Here is a 20,149-nt window from a genome sequence, read left to right on the forward strand (position 1 = left end):
AATTGATAAATAATTATTTAAAAAAAAAACATTTTAAATACTTTAATAGTAGTATTAAAAATGATTATATTTCTGTTTTTTAAAAACAAATCACTTCTGTGCACATGACCGACGTTTTTTGATAATGGCAATATACTTCCGGAAACGTAACTAATATAATACCATAATGCGTTAACGCTCTTCATTTTCATTCGCCGATCGCTCATCATTCCTTGACTGAGTTTAACGGCGCCATCTTTCTTTTCTCACAAGTCTTGTCGGCTAGAAGGTAAGTTGTAAAAATGTAAAATTTTCTTATAATAAGTGATAGTGCCTTTTGTTACATGATAATTTTGTTACTAAACTGCAGTAGCTATATTTTTTTTAATATTTCGAAGTTCAACAAACTAGATATTCATAAATTGATTAGGTGACCATGTGGTCGGCAACCGAAGGAGAACTGCGCATTATGTTTTATATAAAAAATCTTGAAGTACGTTAATGAAGTGATAATTTATATTATTAAAAGGCTTCAAATTACTTATTTAATGTAATATATATGAAATAAGTTTATAATAACGTGAATCTTGGTAGAAGACAACGTGGCGCGAAGATCTTTGATCAAACAAATTGTCGTTTTTTTTTAGATTAAACATGGGTTCCGTGGAACGTGCCGGTGATGCTACTTCAGAGGTTGAGACCGGTGATGAGGAGGAAATTGCTGGTGGTGAATTAGCAGCGCACTTGTTGAAAAGGTAAGCAACCCAGTTTGTTCAATCAACATGTTAACAAGAGTAAAAATAGATATCTTAGCATTGAATCAATTAAAAATATATAGCACGTGTTGGTGTTCGAATTTTGAATTTTTTATATTTTGTACACTTAGTAATCAACGTAATACTTGTACAGTTAAATAATCAAATTTTATTAATTTAAATTAATTTAAGGTTTATGTCCTTTTAAAAAAAAGTTTTGTCCTTTTTAATAAAAGTATTATACTCTTATTAGCAGTGTTTGCGATAGTATTACTACGTATCTATTATGTATATAACTCATTTTATTTTTATTCTCGAGGTTAATTCAATTACATAAAATATTTACTTGTTAACATAGTAACTGAGTTGGTAATTTTATCCGTATCAAAACGATTCTCTCAGAAGATCTCAATTGTGAGTCATGGTGATTCATCCAACTATAAAATCTCATTCCATTCAACATTCGAAACAAGGTCTACTTGAGCCCATTTATAATTGAGGAACTGCTAGAATTTAATATGTAAACCTTATGTTTAAACAAATAAAAACTTTATAAGGAGTTAATTAATTTACTGAGTATAATTTTAATTTTACAACAATAGCCTTATTTAAACACATTTAGGTTGTAGTTTTTAAAGAGCTTATTATTCGACAAGATTATTTGCAATCACGCGCTCGTCATCAATAATCCCACAAGTAACTTAATGAAATAGTTGACAACAATTATTAGTACAGTACAGTACAGTAACAGCCTGTTAATGTCCCACTGCTGGGCTAAGGCCTCCTCTCCCTTTTGAGGAGAAGGTTTGGAGCTTATTCCACCACGCTGCTCCAATGCGGGTTGGTAGAATACACATGTGGCAGAATTTCAATGAAATTAGACACATGCACGTTTCCTCACGATGTTTTCCTTCACCGTAAAGCACGAGATGAATTATAAACACAAATTAAGCACATGAAAATTCAGTGGTGCTTGCCCGGGTTTGAACCCACGATCATCGGTTAAGATTCACGCGTTCTAACCACTAGGCCATCTCGGCTTTTTTTATTATTATTATTATTATTACAATTATTAGTATTTCAGTTAAATCCAAAAAAATAATATACTATATATTAACATATATCATGTATTACGATTCATAACTTAACCATAATACAACTGTAAACCATTCGCTACGAAACATAGGTTTCATTTCAATACCACGTGACAAATGGGATAATTATTCTGGACTATTTTAAAAAGATAAATTACCTATAATTTAGATAATAAGACCTAGACTTCCTTATTGAATAACTGTTTATTCTTCTTTTATTTAAGTAAAATGATATCACATTTTAAGTATTTTTTAAATAAGGTACTTATTACTTATATTATGTAATTTATTGCAACGAACAATATCGTTGGGTAAATTTAAAATTTTTAATTTTATTTTTAAAAATAAATCCAAAGTAACGGTTATACCGAAAAGTTTTTTTTATATAAGCCAATAATCTATATATCTCGTATATATATATACGTCCAAATCATATTTAATTTAAGTTTTCACAGTAATTCCATTCCTATATTTTTGAAATGAAAATCCACATTAAACTTGAAGATTATTTTTATTTTTAGCTATTACAAAATTTAAACCAATCAGTGATATAAAAAGCTGCATACACCATTTTAGATTGTCTAGTAAAGGTACACAAAAACGTCTCGATATTTGAATTGGGTGTAAAAAGTAATGATCGATTGAGATTACGGGTCATCGAACCCATGAGTCATTTCATGCTCTACTTGGTCGGCAACAGACGGCATGCGTGTCTGAATGCCTTTGGAATCGTTCGTAGTGCTGCATGTTGTAAAAGATCGATGTAATTCCTTAAGTTTTCTAAAATATCGATCACAATGCAAAAATAGGGTTAATTTGTGCTCACATTTGTAATTGTTTATGCTAAAAAGAATACTCTACTGCTTTGATTTACGGTGGAAATAACATAAATATTTTTTAGATAGAAATAGTACGACTGCATTAAAAGATGTAAATATATCTTTGACAATAAAAAGTTGAACATTTCGAAATTATTTCCGTACTTTCTTTTCAATTCAGCTGCATAGCTAATTTAGCATTCAAATGCCATATTTGTTTAATATATCTGAATAAAAATCTGGAGCTTGAAAATAAAATGTAACAGATGGAAAGCTCAAGGGCAATTATTGGCCAGGTTGCAGTCTCTAAACAGGAAATGTAGATGAGTTGGTTAGTTGAAAGGCGTCCTGCAGGCTCGTCTTGAGTACTTAATACGAATACTTTGTATTGTTTCGATTCGAAAGACGCGTGATCTAAGATGGTAAAACCGCGATTATAAGAAAACTGAAAGATATATCCATGACCCTTTTTGCTCAGCTAATTTACAGGAAATATACGACAAATGATTGATTATAAATTATTATATGCATTAAAGTGGTTAATCGTGTCAAATATATAAGTGATTTATTTATAAAATCAATTGGTAAATGGAATATGTTTCAAAAATTAATATATTTATTAATTTGAAAAAAAAAACTTGCAAAAAAGTGTAATATCATAAAATGTTTCGCTTATTATAAAAATGTCATTTCGATTGAAAACATTGATATTATACATCAAATAAAAATAGAGACTAGTATTTATTTGACTTCAGTGAGATACAAAACAATTGGAGCATAAAAACGCTTTACAAACCAGTTAAAGAAAGTAAACTATAAATATTTCATTGTATTTATTAATTACAATATTGTGAATATAAATTATTACAATATAGGGTAAACATAATTTTGAGTTCGTATATACGCCCTACGGTGGTTTACATATTAACGACGTTTTTTTTCTTTTGCTCTGTATTGTAAGATGAGTTTTCACTTGGAGAAAAATGACTTAGAATTTAATTCAGTTTTTGCGTTATCCGCGGACACTGAAATTCTTTAAATTTTTATTTTTAACTCGAACATATCTGTATAGTTAATATCGATCGGTGTTCTAAAAGGTATATTAAAACCGGTTTTCTATATATACATTATTTCAAAGTCACGAGTCGCGTTTCGGAACATCATCGTAAAATTTAATCTTGTGACCAAAATATACTTGCGTTAAATTGTGATAGATTCATCACTCGTCATGGAACTGGGCCATGCGATAAATTAACCTATGTTTGAACTACCTAAATTTACACTTTTAAATTTAACTTTACAGGATTAGGCCTAACCAGTGCAATCTATAAGATTTTTAGGTTCATTCAGTAGGTTTTCAATATGGTACCATATTAAAAGATATGAGTATTTAATTTGTAATAAATGAAAATAGGCCACTTGCTAATCTTTAGCTTAAGGTTTAACGTTGTATTAGATTAACTTACATCATATAACTGAAATTTGAAGCAAAATTAAAACTAAATAATTATTATTTTCTTGAACAGTGGCATTACTAGAAATGAGATGCTAGTTGCTATCACCAACCGCATCCATGCTGAAGCGATGGCTTCATTACCTCCCAATGTGCGTCGGCGAATCCGCGCACTTCGGTCCTTGCAGAAAGAGTTTGTAGACATTGAAGCCAAGTTCTACTCAGAGGTGCATGCGCTTGAGTGTAAATATGAGAAAATGTATAAACCACTGTTTGAAAAGGTAAGGAAATTAATACAAACTAAAAATTGATAGTTTCTTGGATTGTTTACTGCCTTTAATGTTATATTTCGAATTAAAATCTAATTTAATTTTTTCAGCGAGCTCAAATAGTAAATGGTTCTTACGAGCCAACTGATGAAGAGTGTCTAAACCCTTGGCGCGACGAAACTGAAGAAGAGGAATTAGCTCGTAGTGTTCAAAATGCTGCTATTGCTGATAGTGACGAGAAGAAAGAAGAAAACAAATTAGCCGAGTTAGTAGTTTTGAGTTTACATTAACCTTCATTTATAATTTAACATTTATGCAATTGAAGTTGTATTAAGTTAATGTTAATAATTTGTTATGATGACACACTTACACCAATTACTGAAAAATCATGAGTGATTTCTCTAACATGCATCACCAACTGAGGCAAAATTATGCAAGTGAAAGAATATTTTTTTATTTAAATCTCTTTGTAACTAGTTCGATATCTTGCAGGCCACCCATGGACCCCAACGTAAAGGGCATCCCAGACTTTTGGTACAACATATTTAAAAATGTTTCCATGCTGTGTGAAATGATGCAAGACCATGATGAGCCAATTATTAAATGCATTCAGGATATTAAAGGTATGGTCTATTATTTAAAAAAAAAAAACTAAATTATATAAATATGTAATTAAACTTTTCAAATGATATTGTTTAAAAATGATATTTTAAAATTACTGTTTTTGAACAATTTATGCTAAGAGAAACAAAAATAGTCATAAAAGATTTTATTTGTACAGTGAAAATGCATGAAGGTCCTATTGGTTTCACCCTCGAGTTCCACTTTGCACCCAATGATTACTTCACAAACACAATTCTCACAAAGGAGTACTCCATGAAATGTAAGCCAGATGAGGAGAGTCCTTTGGAATTTGAAGGTCCAGAAATTTATTCATGCAAGGTAATTAAAAAAAAAATTCTGTTATACTACAAATATGTTTCTTATTAAGTATAAAAAACATCTCTTTTTCAACTAATTATTCTTAACATAGGGTTGTGAAATCAACTGGAAGAAGGGCAAAAATGTAACAGTAAAGACGATAAAGAAGAAGCAAAAACACAAGTCCCGAGGCTCAGTACGTACAGTCACCAAGTCGGTTCAAGCTGACTCTTTCTTCAACTTCTTCTCCCCACCCTTGATGCCAGATGACCCCAACTCCACCTTAGCTTCAGATACACAGGTAAACCATAGTTTTTTTACTAAATTTTGTTCTTGTTCTTTATTCTTCTATTACCTATACACTGATAATTTTTATTTAATAAGTTTCTACTTGGTAAAGTTATATAATTAATATTAAATGATGCTTAATCCGCTATGCTCCCTGCAGGCATTGCTAACGGCCGACTTCGAAGTGGGTCACTACATCCGCGAGCGCGTCGTGTCGCGCGCCGTGCTGCTGTACACGGGCGAGGGACTCGACGAGGACGACGACGACGACTACGAGGAGGAGGTGGGTTCAGACGTCACTACTACTGTGCACAGGATAACACTTTAATTTAAATTGTTATGATATGATATCATCATCCTACTTGCATGATAAAAAAACATCAACATCATCTTAAAAAGGTTTTAGAATTAGTAATCAATACGTTGTAAACTTCGAACCTCTAATGTACATTCTTATCCTGTGCACACATACGAATAATAATTTATTATAAAAGTGCTGTACAGCAAGTTTATGATTAAAACTGTTATAAATTTCTTCTATTTATTGTTTCTTCAAAAAACTTAACACTATAATAAACTTGCTTTACATTAAAATTAATATGAATAATATAAATTAGCTTCTTCGGCTAATATTCATATGCATGAAATGAAACAAACAAATTCTACAGCCATCTGGTAGCCATATGCTTAATTTATGTGCATGGTAGAGTTTTTAGTGCCTCTTAACATTAGACCAGCCTTCACATCAAAAATCAGACGAAGGTACAGTATATTTTTGGTTTGAATTTAATTTACAAATCATACCAAGAGTAGCTCAATCTTGGTAATATACATATAATAGAATACATATGATGTTATAGTTTTAATTAACAGCTATATTTACATGTAAATTTAAAATTATTATTATCTGACGAGTTAATTTTTAATAAGGTCGAATACAAAAGTTTGAATTGATTTAATTATATAAAACTTTAACTAGTTTGAGCTACATTTGGACGAACGGTTTTAATTAGCTTTTAAATTTCACACACACAAATACCACTATCTCCGTCTGGTTAGATTGTTGGCGGCTCGACCAAAAGCGGTATATTTGTTTTCAGGAGGATTCGTACTCTGACGAGGATTCGGGTACCGAGGAGGTTTCTGACGCGGAAGATTGATGCAACATCCTATCCGCCCACCATTAGCGTTTACTAGCGTTCTAGCAACTAGCCACTAAACGCGCTAGGTTCGAACAAACTGCGGATAGCGGTTGTTCGACCTTAGACCGTTCGACGACTCTTTATGCACAATCGAGTGTGGCTTTTGCCTTCGGCGCGATCATATCTGTCCCATATCAAAAACTTATTGTACCAAAAATAATCTAAATTATATCTCGCAGGTCGATAAGTTAATACTCTAGATGGAATGCTTCGGGAAATCTGCTTTAGGATTCTTTCATCTGACCATTTACATGTCAATATTAAGTCAATTTGATGTGAATTAGAAATTCTAGAGTTATTTCCCGTAAGCATTCCGATTTCTTTTGGATATTCGTATATAAATTGTTAGTATTTGAGCGCTAGACTTTAATTAAGATTTACTTCTCGCATTTTTGTTACGTTTATGCATGGTTTATCCCTAGAAGTAGATAAATATGTTTTAGACGCGAATTGTTATGTAAATGAGCTCAAAGAGCGCTATATTTTGTCTTATCTGAAGCGAGAAGAGTAATGGTGCCTTAATTGTAATGCATGATAACGGTTACATGTTAACGAAAACCTATATTGCATTTCTAGAATAGTTATACAATTCTCGTTTTTTATTTATTATTATACATTAATTATTGTAATAGTGTGTATTTTTGTTTACGAATTTTACGTATTCGTTTGTGTACTTTTAAATTTCATGTGATATTATATTCTCTAAGGCTAATCGATGTTTCCTACTAAATGAAATTTAAATTGTCATTCCATGCGTGGCGGTTTGTCCCGCAGTGGCTGTTCGATCGGTGCATCTTTCTGAATCTCTCTAGTGCCAAACTGCATTTTTATCATCACTAGAACATTGCAAACTGTGATCTTTCTCTTGGAGATGTATTAATGACTAAACAATAGTTAGGTCGGAATATAGATGTATATTTTTTATTTATGTAACTTTTCTATCGAAATGAGCATAATTACACGTCATAGCAGCTCGAGCTAGTTTTTACATAATATGGTTTATGGCTTTTATGTTTTTGGCATGATGTCGTACCGATGACATTAAAATTGTAAGCTTTTTATCCATGTGTTTTATTTTACTCCTTTCTTGCATGCGATTTAATTTTCGGTAAACGACGGCGAGCAGATGGTTGCAGAATTTACGTAATTAGGTGACTTAGCGAACGGTATGTTTGCTCGGAATTGATTTTGAACTCTATGATCAGGAGGACGAGGAATGTTCGACGGAAGAGAGCGAGGACGAGGAGCCCGCGCCGGGGAGGCGCGCCAAGAAGGGGCAGCACGACACGCCCGCCGAGTGCAAGCAGCAGTAGCCGGCCGCTGCCTACTGGCACTAGCATTTCCGTTCTGAAACCGCATCTTGGTGCTATAGCTAAATAATACGGGACTACGACTGCGGGTCGATTCGTTACTACGGGCACGCGTGGCAGGCGGCGAAAACATTAGTATTCATATCTACGAGACGTATTTAAGATCACTCCGATCACTTGTAATCTCAAACTAATTTGTTTGATTCTCGTTCATAATATTATTGGTGTATGAGGCTGTATACTAACAAAGTATCGTCAGACGCCAGAGATACGTACAGACGGACACCGGCACAGGCAATATATACCCGTTGAGAATGTCGGTGCTGGTTCGTCTGTTAAGTTCGTCGCTACGATAACCTTCGCTAAATATGACGGTTATTTATCAAGTTTGGAAAAGTACTGTATTGTTGTTACGTTTGAAGTCTGTAGATATTGAATCTACCTTAGTTAAAACGCACCGATTATTTTGAGCTGTTTCAAGGCCAGTATGTTAACATTGTTATTTTCCTACCTTTTGAACTAAATTGTTTAAAAGTATAATTTCTGCAATTTTTTTTTAACTAGGTTTGTATGTCGGTCTGCGACCATGACATGCGTACTTTTAATAAATTTGCAAGTTTGTTGCGCTCGATTTTAATAAAATGAAGAATTTAACATTCCTTCTCGTTGATGATATCGTTATTCACCGTTTAAATGTATCCGCCTGTTTAATATCTTATTTAAAAATGCGATCATGGTGAAACCGCTAATTATCAAATCACTGACAGTATTTAATCCAAATGAATTTTATTATTTAAATCACCAATTTTGGTTTCAAATAATGTTAGCGAAACAATTGTGACGTAACTAACTGAATTTGCTGTAAATCGTGTAAACACCTGTCATAAAGTTTAACTGTCTTTAAGACTGTATACTAGTTAACCATAATAATTTTTATGTCGAAATATTGTAAGTTGCAAATAAAAAAGCACAGTATGGTGCAAAGAAGTGATTGAAAAGCAGTTTTAAGAAGCGTTGAGTTATCGCATATACCAGCTACACATTAGGATATTTGTACACAACTTTTTTAAAAATAAATTTAGTTTTAAAATTGTCTTTTATTAAATAGGTCAGAAATAAGAATTCAGACCCCCTTATTTACACTGAGATTTTACAACTATTGTCTACCAAAATTTTCCAGTGATTGTAAAACCACCATTAATCTAAGTGTGTCAATTTTCTATTTGAAGTGACTTACATTATTACAAAACGAGGGGTGTTATAAGTTTAAAAAATTTGTTGTGTGTGTACCTCTCTGTCTACATGAGATCGTAGCTCTCGAACAGATGAACCGATTTTTATTTAGTTGCTTTTGTTTGAATGATTTCTTAGCCGAGAGTGTTATAGGCTGTTTGAAGAAAATTGATTGAGCCGTTTAATAGTTATGGTGGAAATGGGGATGAATAAAGGATAGTAAACATATCCGATTGGGGTATCAAATGGAAGGATTCAATTTCTGTATTACAAAATAAGCTGTTTGAAAAAAAAACATACTTAAAACCCCGACTCAAAACAAAATAAGTCTCGATAGGTAAAAAGTAAAACATAATATAAAACTAAAAGTAATAAATAAAAAAAAAACTCAGAACCATTCAAGGCACAACCGTCATCTCAAAACCAGAGATTCTAGCTGAAGTCGAAAAGTACTATGGCGATTTATACTCATCACGAGTACCTCCACCTGAGTCCCACAGTGCGGATGAACCCACGAGCCAGACTAACACGCCATCTATCAGACGATCTTCCCGACATCGATTTGGGCGAGATTAGGATTGCTCTCGGGCAACTTGGAAACAACAAGGCTCCAGGAGATGACGGAATTACTTCAGAGCTTCTCAAAGCAGGAGGCACACCAGTTCTGAGAGAGCTGGCTAACATCTTTAATTCCGTCCTCCACAATGGTATAACACCGAAGAATGGAGCAGAAGTGTGGTGGTGCTGTTTTTCAAGAAGGGCGATAAATATCTTCTGAAAAACTACCGCCCCATTTCACTTTTAAGCCATGTTTACAAATTGTTTTAGAGGGTAATCACGAATCGTCTTGCCCGAAAATTCGATGACTTCCAACCCGTGGAACAGGCTGGGTTTCGAAAAGGCTTCAGTACCGTAGACCACATACACTAAGGCAAATAATACAGAAGACCGAGGAATATAATCAGCCTCTATGCCTAGCGTTTGTGGACTACGAAAAAGCCTTCGATACCATCGAGACCTGGGCTGTTCTGGAATCCATGCAGAGATGCCTAATTGACTGTCGGTATGTCCAGGTGGTGAAGTGTTTGTACGAAGCCGCAACCATGACCGTCCAAGTACAAGATCAGAGCACAAGACCAATCCAATTGCATCGCGGGGTAAGACAGGGAGATGTAATATCACCGAAACTCTTTACCAATGCATTGGAGGACGTCTTCAAGACGCTCGATTGGAACGGACGCGGCATTAATATAAATGGCCAACACATTACACATCTGCGATTTGCCGACGACATTGTCATCATGGCGGAGACTCTGCAGGATTTGGAAGAGGTGCTAAATAGCCTGAGCGATTCTTCAAGACAAGTAGGTCTCGGGATGAACATTGAAAAGACCAAAATTATGGCAAACCGTCATGTATCCCCGAGACCAGTGGTCGTAAATGGCTCTCCACTTGAAGTTGTGCAGGAATATATCTACCTGGGCCAAACTATACAACTTGGCCGGCACAACTTTGAGAAGGAGGCTAAAAGAAGAATACGTTTGGGCTGGGCGGCATTCGGGAGGTTACGTCATATTTTTGAATCGTCGATCCCACAGTCGCATCAGACCAGGGTCTTCAATCAGTGCGTCCTACCTATAATGACTTACGGTGCCGAAACGTGGACACTTACCGTAGAACTGGTCCACCAATTTAAGGTCGCTCAGCGAGCAATGGAACGCGCGATGCTTGGGGTTTCTCAGGCAGATAGAATCCGAAATGAGGACATTCGCCAGAGAACTAAAGTCACCGACATCGCGCTTAGAATTAGCTCGCTGAAGTGGAAGTGGGCTGGTCATGTCTCCAGGCGCATTGATGGCCGATGGAGCCGACACGTGTTGGAGTGGAGACCACGCTTAGGCAAACGTAGTGTAATACGCCCTGTGACAAGATGGGCCGACGATTTAAAAAAGGTGGCAGGTTCGGGATGGATGCGGACTGCCCAAGATCGGGATGGTTGGCGTTCTATGGGGGAGGCTTTCGTCCAGCAGTGGACAGCAAAAGGCTGAAAAAAAAAAAGTTAACAATAAAAAATACTTATACTTTTTTATACATATTGTATATATTCTTTGTACCTACACTACCGCTCAATAGTATTTGGTCGCCTAGTAAAATACACTTTGTAAAAGTCTGATTAAATGAAACTACCTCATAATAATTTTAACTATTTATGAGCCATTTTCAAACATAATAATAATAAAGTTTTTAAATTTTGGACTCATCTATGTGTCTACCTTTATTGCTAATGACAGCCTCTCAAAGCTTCAGCAATCTAGCTACTAATTTTTGCAATGTTGTCTCAGTTATCTTCTGCCATTCGTCTTGCAGTTTTCACCACAAGTCTTCCTGTGATGTAGGACGTTTCCGCACCTGTCTATCTAGCTGATCCCACAATAGTTCTATCGGGCTTAAGTCTGGGGACTGTGGAGGCCATATCATGAGTTTCAACACCTGTTCTTGTTCTTTTCCTTTTAAAAAATCCTGGCATGGCATAATCTTGACGTGTATTTCGGATCATTATCCTGTTGAAATATAAATCCCGGACCAATTAAATGGGTTCCACAAGGCACTGCGCTATTCTCCAATATAATTTTGTAACAGTCTTTTTTTTAAGATTCCTTGTATTCACACAAGATTTTCAACGGCGGAGCCACCAAAACACCCCCAAACCATCACAGACCCACCGCCGTGTTTAACTGAAGCCACAGTACAAGCATCATTTACCCTTTCGTTTAACTGCTGCCGTACGAAAACTCTTCGTTTGGATCCAAAAATTTCAAATTTTGATTCGTCCGTCCAGAGGACCTTTTCCCAATCTGCTAATGTCCAATTCTTGTGTTCTCTAGCCGAATTAATTCTTTTCTTTTTGTTAATAGTTTTAAGAAGTGGTTTTGAGACCGCAATGTATCCCTTGATTCCTGCGTCATGGAGTCTTCTTTTGACTGTGGATACAATGACTGGTTTATCACGATCCACATTATACTGTGCTGCTATTTCTGGTGCCGTTAATCGTCTATTCCGTTTGCTATTAATAACTGAACTCAAATCTTAATTGGAAGTTGTGGCTCTCGGTCTGCCTGAACGACGTTTGTTGCAAACTGTTTCTTCAGTCGCAAATTTCATCACAATGTGGTCAACAGTTTACCTTGGTATCTTCTGCAGTCTTGAAATCTCACGATTACTTTTACCTGCTATATGAAAGCCGATTATTAGGCCCTGATCTCTCTTGAATATTCCTTAGTTTTACCCATTTTCTTCAATAAATAAAGTGAAAAATAATATATATAATAAAAAAATATTATAAGACAAGTACTGGACTATGGAGAGCGTGTTTTATGGTCAAATAACATCAGATAACTAAGGTAAAATATATTTGTAGTAGTTACTCTCTATTTTAGTTACGTTTATTACTCAATAACTAAATTATATCAAAACTACGACTTTAAAGAATAACTTCAAAGAAATTCCGACAATAACACTATTTTGGTTTTATGACCAGGAGTCGACAAATAACAATAAACTGTTTACGATTTTATTGTGGATAAGTATTTTGCGGTGTTATACAAACAATTAAAACCTAATAAATAATTTCTTTAAAATGTATCGTTTGTAACTTAAAGAAAATGCAGGTGGCCAAATACTTTTGAGCGGTAATATACTTGCTTGCAGAACAAGCACCTCCGCTTGGAGTTGCCAGAGCAGATCGCTCACCAGAAGTGTCGCCGACATCCACGACATTAACCTTTCATAAGCACTTGACATATTTTACTAAGGAAATGCGTTTGAGTGTAGTGAATATGAAAAGATGAATTCAAATGTGTCATTGACAGTATTTGTCGATTAGATTGCATCACATTTTAAAATGAAAAATCTTTGTTCTAAGCATTTAACCAAAACGTTTCGATTAATAGGTACTTATATATAAGACGTTTTTGAATTGACAGTTTTGTAAATTCTTGAAATAAAAAGTTCAACACATATTTATTATTTTATTATATTGAACATTTGTAAACCCTTTAAAAATATATTCCTTTTTTGCCGGAAGTATTTTTCACACAGGGGTGACTTAAATTAATTCCGAAGCGTGTTAATATGTCATAGCAAAGCACTCGAAACAAATTGTTGTCGGAAAGTACTTATATACGTACTATATTTTATCCAAGAAAACGTAATAATTAAAAATATTTAAATTAGAGACTACGTAGTACGTCAAAAACTTACATTCATTTTCAGTGCTTTGATAAACTACTCTGATTAAAGAAATTACTTTAGTGCCGTTTCTCTTTTAGGACACTGCACTTCATCGACAATTGGTTATCTCACGTAATAGCCCTGCTAGGGGTTAAAAGGTTATTACATGAAATAGAGACTAGATTAACTACATAAATAGTTAAAATAGTAAAAATCAACTAGAATTAAACAGTTTTAGGCTATGGACAATGGCTTTACACTCATACTAAGTCTTGAGATTAAGTATAGGTATATTTTTAGGAAAAAATAAATAAATAGGCAAAGGACTAATTTATAATAATAAACAAGATTTTAGGATAAATTTTATTTTTAAGTAACAACGTATTTATCACGATTTGTCTTTTTGTTACAAAACTTGTCAGATCTGAGGTTCGTTTATACCAATGATCTCCAAACATTTTAATCAGGGACGAACTGACTCCTCCACTTAGTCTGAAAGACAGACTATTTCATCACAAATTTCTCATCGACAAAGAAAATCTCCAGCCTATTATAGCAGACTGGATCGGTATTTCTCGCCGGCGTGGGCTATTATGGGTCGTATTTTGAAGACCTCTGGTTTATACCATCATCCTTATGGGCCGTAAAAGCAACAATACATAATAAATTGACATTCTTTTTTTACGTAACCGTAAAGGAAGTATAAGCACAGTGCCGGCTCTAGAGAATATAATGCGCTAAATTAGATATTAAAAATATATAGAATCTCACTTCAACTTTAATGAAAACTGTTTCTCCAAGGTCTACTGGGACCAGCCCAGTATTTTGAATATTCGCACACACTCATAATATGCCTAAAACCGGCACTGTATGTCATCAACATTGTCAATAATACTGCAACAGTTTCGCAGATTTGTGACATTTATATAACTAACAATTTCAATGAAAAAAAAAAATTACTATAAAGTTATCTAATATCTTGAACATAAAACGAGTCGAGATGTAATTTTGTACTCGCGTAAATCAAGTCACTCATGGTGTTATGCATCCTTATCTATGTTATGAATCCATTCCAGTTGGACTGAGTTCATTCAAGTGCCGGTTTACATTTTTCCAGTAAGCAATCCAGTACTGGACTAGATCGCTGGACTGGAATAATGTAAACCGGGCATTATATAATAAAATGATTATTAAGTACAATTACATACGTTATTGATAAAGGTTGACATACGGAGATTGTAATCTCATAGACAGTGAAAATGTACCCGGCGTTCTATGGACACTTGTAAAGTCAATACTGATGGAAATGTGTGAGAGAGACAAAGCGATCGTGTAGCGAATATCTGCTATTCTTATTTCTATAGCGAAAGTCTCTTTCTAGATGTGGCCATTTTTGTAAGACTATTGCTCAAACCATTCTCCTTGTCTATGAATACTCCTGAATACTTATTGATTAACATCTGACGGTATAAGTATAAGAAATCCACCAGAAACTAGTAAAATCCACATAAAATTTATTGTACCATAAATAACGAATATTATCCAACTTTATCCATTTATGATTTTCAGTCTGAAAATATTCATTTAGCACCAAATTGCCTTAAAAAATACTCTATATTATATCTATAGGGCAATTATATCGCTATCATACTACATAAACAACAGGGAATGATGCGATGTAGTTAAATGTTTAATATAATATATTACACAATGAATAAAAAAATATTACGACACATGATATAATAATTTTCATGTTTAAACACAACCAATATTTTTTGAGACATATATAATATAATGATATATAAAATGATCTATACTGAATTGTGTAAACTATACTTCGCATTGAATATTCACATTGTTCGAATACTTATTCGAGAATTTAGCAATTCAAATAGATTCAAATGTATAATAATTCTCATCTAAATTCAATATCCAATTAACAAAACTTTTATAAAATACAAATTTAACTTTTAGTCAATATTATTAAAAGTATAATATTATTTTGTAAAATTTTCACTTAATAGCCTTTCAGGATAATAATTTCTAACCTTAATTTTAACTTATTCTATAATAGGAGTTTTACTATTTAAGTGTAATGGTATAATATAAGCAAAATATTGCTTTTTCATTCTTAAAAAAAAAACATATTTGAAAACATCTAAATGAAATTTAAAACAAAATATTAAGCACAATTTATATTGCATTTATATAAAACGAGGAGTAAAAATATTGAATAGAATGTAAAATTATCTAAATAAAAGCTACAAATTAAATTATAAATAAAACTCCATAAAACATTCCAAAAACTAAAGGTGACGAAATGAAATCGTTACGACCGATTCATATTCAACGTCGTTCGCTACGGCTCTTATATATATAAAATAGCTCGAAATATCACACATCGGCAAACTAGTCGATTACAAGCGACGACACGAAAGATTTATAAGTGTAGATAAGATACATGAGGATTTTGAAAACGATAATATGGAATCATTCGAAGGAGTAAAACACTATACGACACGATAATAAGAAATAAATACGTGCAATTCAACTAACACCGAACGGCAAACGTGCGAAACGAATCACGAAATAATACCAGAGGGACAGAGGCCATCGAGGTCGCTCACTCGGTCAACGAACGGGGAGACACGGGGCGGTCACGCGGGGGTCTTCGCCTTCTTGCCGAACGGGAGGTGTATCCGGCGCCGGCGCGGCTTGGGCACGCCGTCGTCGTCCACGAGCGAGGAGTCCGTGGACTCCTCGTCGGGCGCGGGCGGGGAGCGCGCGGGCCCGGGCCCCACGTCGGTGCTGCGCGAGCGCTGCAGCGCGGCGGCGGCGGCGGCGGCGGCGGCGGCGGCGGCGGGCGGCGCGCGGCGCGGCGGCGGCTGCGGCGCGCGGGCGGCGGCGCGCAGCTGCGGCTGCGACTGCGAGTGCGCGGCGCGCGGCAGCTCCTCGCCCGTCCAGTTCACGCTGCAACGTGCTCGAATGGGTACTCGTCTCTGCACCCTCCCGCCCGGGCTCGGTTGGCGAGGGTGTTAGTGGGTGCGGCCCCAAGTTTGTATGTTTATGGCTTCGTAACGTCCAAACAAATATAACAATACGTGCGGTTATTATGAACTTCATCTTATGAGTATGACATTTTTGAAAACTGAAATTAAGATTATTGTCCAGATCGAGTCATGTCCCCCCTACTATGTTAGACGATATACGGCCAACTCTAATGAACATTTCACTCACTTGTCCCCTCCCAGTATAAAGTGCACGGGGTCTCGTCTGCGCTCTTCGGTGGGACTCTTCCTGACGTCGTTGTACGAGCTCCTCGTGCGTTCGTCGATCGCTCTCCTCTCGTCTTGTCTTTTCTCTCTTGCCTCTTGGGCTAACCTTTCTTCTAATTGTAGCCTGTAATTAAATAATCAAAACAATCGTAATTTTTTGTATGATACATAAGTAGAAAATTAATTTGGCTACTACTAGTTGGTGGTAGGGCTTTGTGCAAGCTCGTCTGGGTAGGTACCATCCACTCCTCAAAACGGCAGTAGTAAATATTATTCCAGTTTTAAGGGTGAGTGAGTCAGTGTAACTACAGACACAAGAGACGTTACTTTTTCTCTAGGTTGGTGGCGCATTGGCGATGTATGCACTGGTTATACTATGGTATTGCATCGTTATTTATCGCTATCATATTATGGTATTTCTAACAATAGCAATGTCTATGAACGGTGGTGACCACTTACCACCAGTTGGCCCATTCTCGTCCGCCTTCCTTTTCTATAAAAAAAAAGCTAAAGTGAAGTAAGCTACAATTTTACCTCGATTTTTATTTTACAGCGGATAAAGCGAACCACTCTGGATATGTATGGATAGCGCGGACCATTTCTCACAAGGAGGATCATATTATGCAATAATTCCCTGGTCTACATTACATACATTTTTTGATATATTAATAGATAGATATTGGCACTTATCAAATTGGATAACATGAAGTTGCTGATTGTTTAAAAGCTGTTTTTTTAATTTATTTATTAAAAAAGCAATTTTATTAATACAATAATTAAGTGCACATACCTAGTATTTAAAAATAGACAAAGTCTTGAAGTATTTATATAAAATTAGGTCTCTATAAATTTAACTAAAACCTTCAGCTTCAGAGATTTCAGCAAATTTTTTTAAATGTTTTATATAAATATTTAGAGATATAAAAGTACTCGCCTGGCTTCGGCGAGTCTTAGATCTAACGGATAATGCGGTGCATCAGGTTCTTCACTGCCAGACGAATCCTCTCGCCAGCCAAAGTTCTCCGTCACTACAAATTTACATTATATAAATATTATACTTACGTTCATATTGATAATGTAAACCTTTGATGTGTTATATTATTGATAAATCTGTATAAACAGTATTCGAACAAAAATACTAACCATTCTCATACCAACTGAAACTATTTATTACTAATGTTCATGCATAAATAAAATTAAAAATATAACTTCAAATAAAAACCTAACATGATTATATCTAATTATGTGTAATGCGGTAACGAACACCATGTATAGCGAGTGATTAGTTAAACATAGATATATCTCTTTCTATCATTAGTTTATTGACATTCGAATGAAGAAGACAACGCCTTGTTTAAATATACAAAACGCTATACAATGTAAGGGTGTGATGTATTAAAATAATCTTCATATACACCAGTATTAAAAGCATGTATGAAATAAATTAGCCCCGATAATACTAAGAATGCTGACTCTGATACCATATAATACAACAAATTCTTACCTTTAAATTAAAATGTTGCCATTTCAAAGGAACTTGCAATACTAAAAAGCCGGAAAGGGCAAAAATAAAACAAAATCACAATCGTCAAAAGCTTTCAAACGTGCAAAGATAAATTTGCTAAAACATAATAAGTATAATTACCCCGTTATGTAATGAAATATTTATTATATATTATGTTATGTACATGATGAGTTATAAATTACCGATTTGTTATACATATATTTAATAAGTTTAATTTATTCTATTAATTTTATTGTATTGTCACCAATAATAAGTGTGTGCAAAAATTCAATTTATGTGGTTAAGTGGAACTGGTTTAAAATTTGATCTAAACTACTAAAAGATTTTTTTTATAGATTAGGAAGGCGGACGAGCATATGGGCCACCTGATGGTAAATGGTCATCAACGCTCATAGACATTGGCATTGTAAGAAATGTTAACCATAGCTTACATCACCAATGCGCCACCAACCTTGGGAACTAAGATGTTATGTCCCTTGTGCCTGTAATTACCCTGGCTCACTCACCCTTCAAACCGGAACGCAACAATACCGAGTACTGCTGTTTTGCGGTAGAATATCTGGTGAGTGGGTGGTACCTACCCAGACGAGCTTGCACAAAGCTCTTCCACCAGTAAAGTAGTAAATAGAAAACTTGTAGTGTTATTTAAAATGTCAGTTATTGCAATTTCGGATAGAACATTCATTAATTATTTAATTACTAAACATTTTTTTATCAAAAGCATAACTAGTGTTTCCTTACAATATTTACTAAAACAAGTATAGTTATGGTAAGAAAAAAAAATTTGAATATTAATATTATAATTTTAGTATTTTTATATTTACTGGCAACTTAAAAAGTGTAAACTTATCTGGGTATGTTAATATTTATAACTAAATTTTAATCGGGTATGCTGCGTTTTACTTATTAAAATATGGAATTCTCTTAGAAAATACTTAATATTTTTTTTTAAATTAAAATGTAATGATTTTACAGCACAAATGAGAATGAAGCAAGCAATGATATTATTTTTTTATCATAATATAGTAAAGATGCAACTACAGATAACATGCATAAAGCTAAAGAAACCCACACCCAAAACTGAATGTAGATTAAAAAAAAAAAACTAAGGACTATTTCATACATGCTTTTTTACCGTCACATGAGTTCATGTGCATTACTAAAGGGCCTGAAAGCTTCCTACGGATTGTGATAACATGAAATTTGATAAATCATTTATTCATAGTAATGAAATCATACAAACAATATAAATATATCTATGGTAACAAAATAAATATTATATTCTAATGCATTACAATAAAAAAAAAAAAAACTTTTGAGATTTATTTGTAGTATATAATTCGATTGAAGCGTTCTACTTAAAATGTAATTTTTTCAAATAAACAAAATGTTATTAGATTAGACAGAAATGTTCTAAAGTGTTTGGGTTGGTTGAAAATATTAATTTATAACTTTAGTTACATATAAAACTTAGAAAAATGATGTTTCAGCACTAAGTCTGCTTATAGGAAGTTTTGACTAAGGCTTTGTACAGTCAGCATAAGAAAAAAATGTAAAAGCATCCAAAAATACATTGTCTACATTTTTGGCACATAAAATTCAATCCAGTCAAAAAAGAGATTACATTTCTGAAACTTTCCTGACGCAAAAAAGTTTCAGTTCTGTCACGTGTGCTGTCACTACACTTTTTTAAATTTTTACTTTTTATTAGTTCTTATCATGCATGTTCCTTAGGACTTATAATCTTAAGCCTTACTAAAATGATAGAATTGTATCAATTTACAAAAACGCACAGAA

The 20,149-nt window shown here is 34.3% G+C and overlaps 2 protein-coding genes and 1 non-coding gene across 5 annotated transcripts in view; 2 read left to right on the plus strand and 1 right to left on the minus strand.

Moving 5' to 3' along the window:
- The first annotated feature begins 145 nt into the window (after window positions 1-145).
- On the plus strand, window positions 146-9,179 carry LOC126776843 (nucleosome assembly protein 1-like 1-B). Of its 2 annotated transcripts, none has more exons than XM_050499683.1 (9): window positions 146-268; window positions 627-734; window positions 4,173-4,380; window positions 4,479-4,633; window positions 4,861-4,991; window positions 5,150-5,310; window positions 5,402-5,590; window positions 5,738-5,860; window positions 7,985-9,179. In XM_050499683.1, the coding sequence occupies exons 2-9, from the start codon at window positions 634-636 to the stop codon at window positions 8,090-8,092; spliced, it is 1,176 nt and encodes a 391-aa protein (XP_050355640.1). In that variant the 5' UTR covers window positions 146-268; window positions 627-633; the 3' UTR covers window positions 8,093-9,179. The 2 variants fall into 2 exon arrangements, with proteins under 2 accessions (XP_050355640.1, XP_050355641.1); XM_050499684.1 differs by lacking the exon at window positions 7,985-9,179 and adding an exon at window positions 6,678-7,840.
- On the plus strand, window positions 4,714-4,801 carry LOC126776969 (small nucleolar RNA Me18S-Um1356). Its single transcript, XR_007670003.1, has one exon. It is a non-coding gene; the product is annotated as a small nucleolar RNA Me18S-Um1356 (small nucleolar RNA).
- A 6,249-nt stretch (window positions 9,180-15,428) lies between the features above and the next one.
- Window positions 15,429-20,149, minus strand: part of LOC126776785 (stromal interaction molecule homolog) — a 52,978-nt gene continuing 48,257 nt past the window's right edge. Inside the window, exons 12-14 of one of the 2 annotated variants that reach the window (XM_050499545.1) lie at window positions 17,762-17,855; window positions 16,790-16,951; window positions 15,429-16,522 (exon numbers count right to left, since the gene is read on the minus strand). In XM_050499545.1, coding sequence (XP_050355502.1) covers window positions 16,210-16,522; window positions 16,790-16,951; window positions 17,762-17,855 — 569 coding nt within the window. In that variant the 3' untranslated portion in view covers window positions 15,429-16,209. Of the gene's footprint in view, window positions 16,523-16,785; window positions 16,952-17,761; window positions 17,856-20,149 lie in introns of those variants that run through there. The other variant, XM_050499546.1, reaches the window with a different exon arrangement.

The sequence above is a fragment of the Nymphalis io genome, chromosome 21 (assembly GCF_905147045.1).
Source record: "Nymphalis io chromosome 21, ilAglIoxx1.1, whole genome shotgun sequence".
NCBI classification, from domain to species: domain Eukaryota; kingdom Metazoa; phylum Arthropoda; class Insecta; order Lepidoptera; family Nymphalidae; genus Nymphalis; species Nymphalis io.

What these genes read in the sequence shown, in the direction of transcription:
- LOC126776843 (XM_050499683.1), top strand. Translation starts at nt 634, where the DNA reads ATGGGTTCCGTGGAACGTGCCGGTGATGCTACTTCAGAGGTTGAGACC. An exon ending in GCAGCGCACTTGTTGAAAAG is followed by an intron (nt 735 to 4,172) that starts GTAAGCAACCCA and finishes TTTCTTGAACAG; the next exon opens with TGGCATTACTAGAAATGAGA. An exon ending in CAGAAATTTATTCATGCAAG is followed by an intron (nt 5,311 to 5,401) that starts GTAATTAAAAAA and finishes TTCTTAACATAG; the next exon opens with GGTTGTGAAATCAACTGGAA.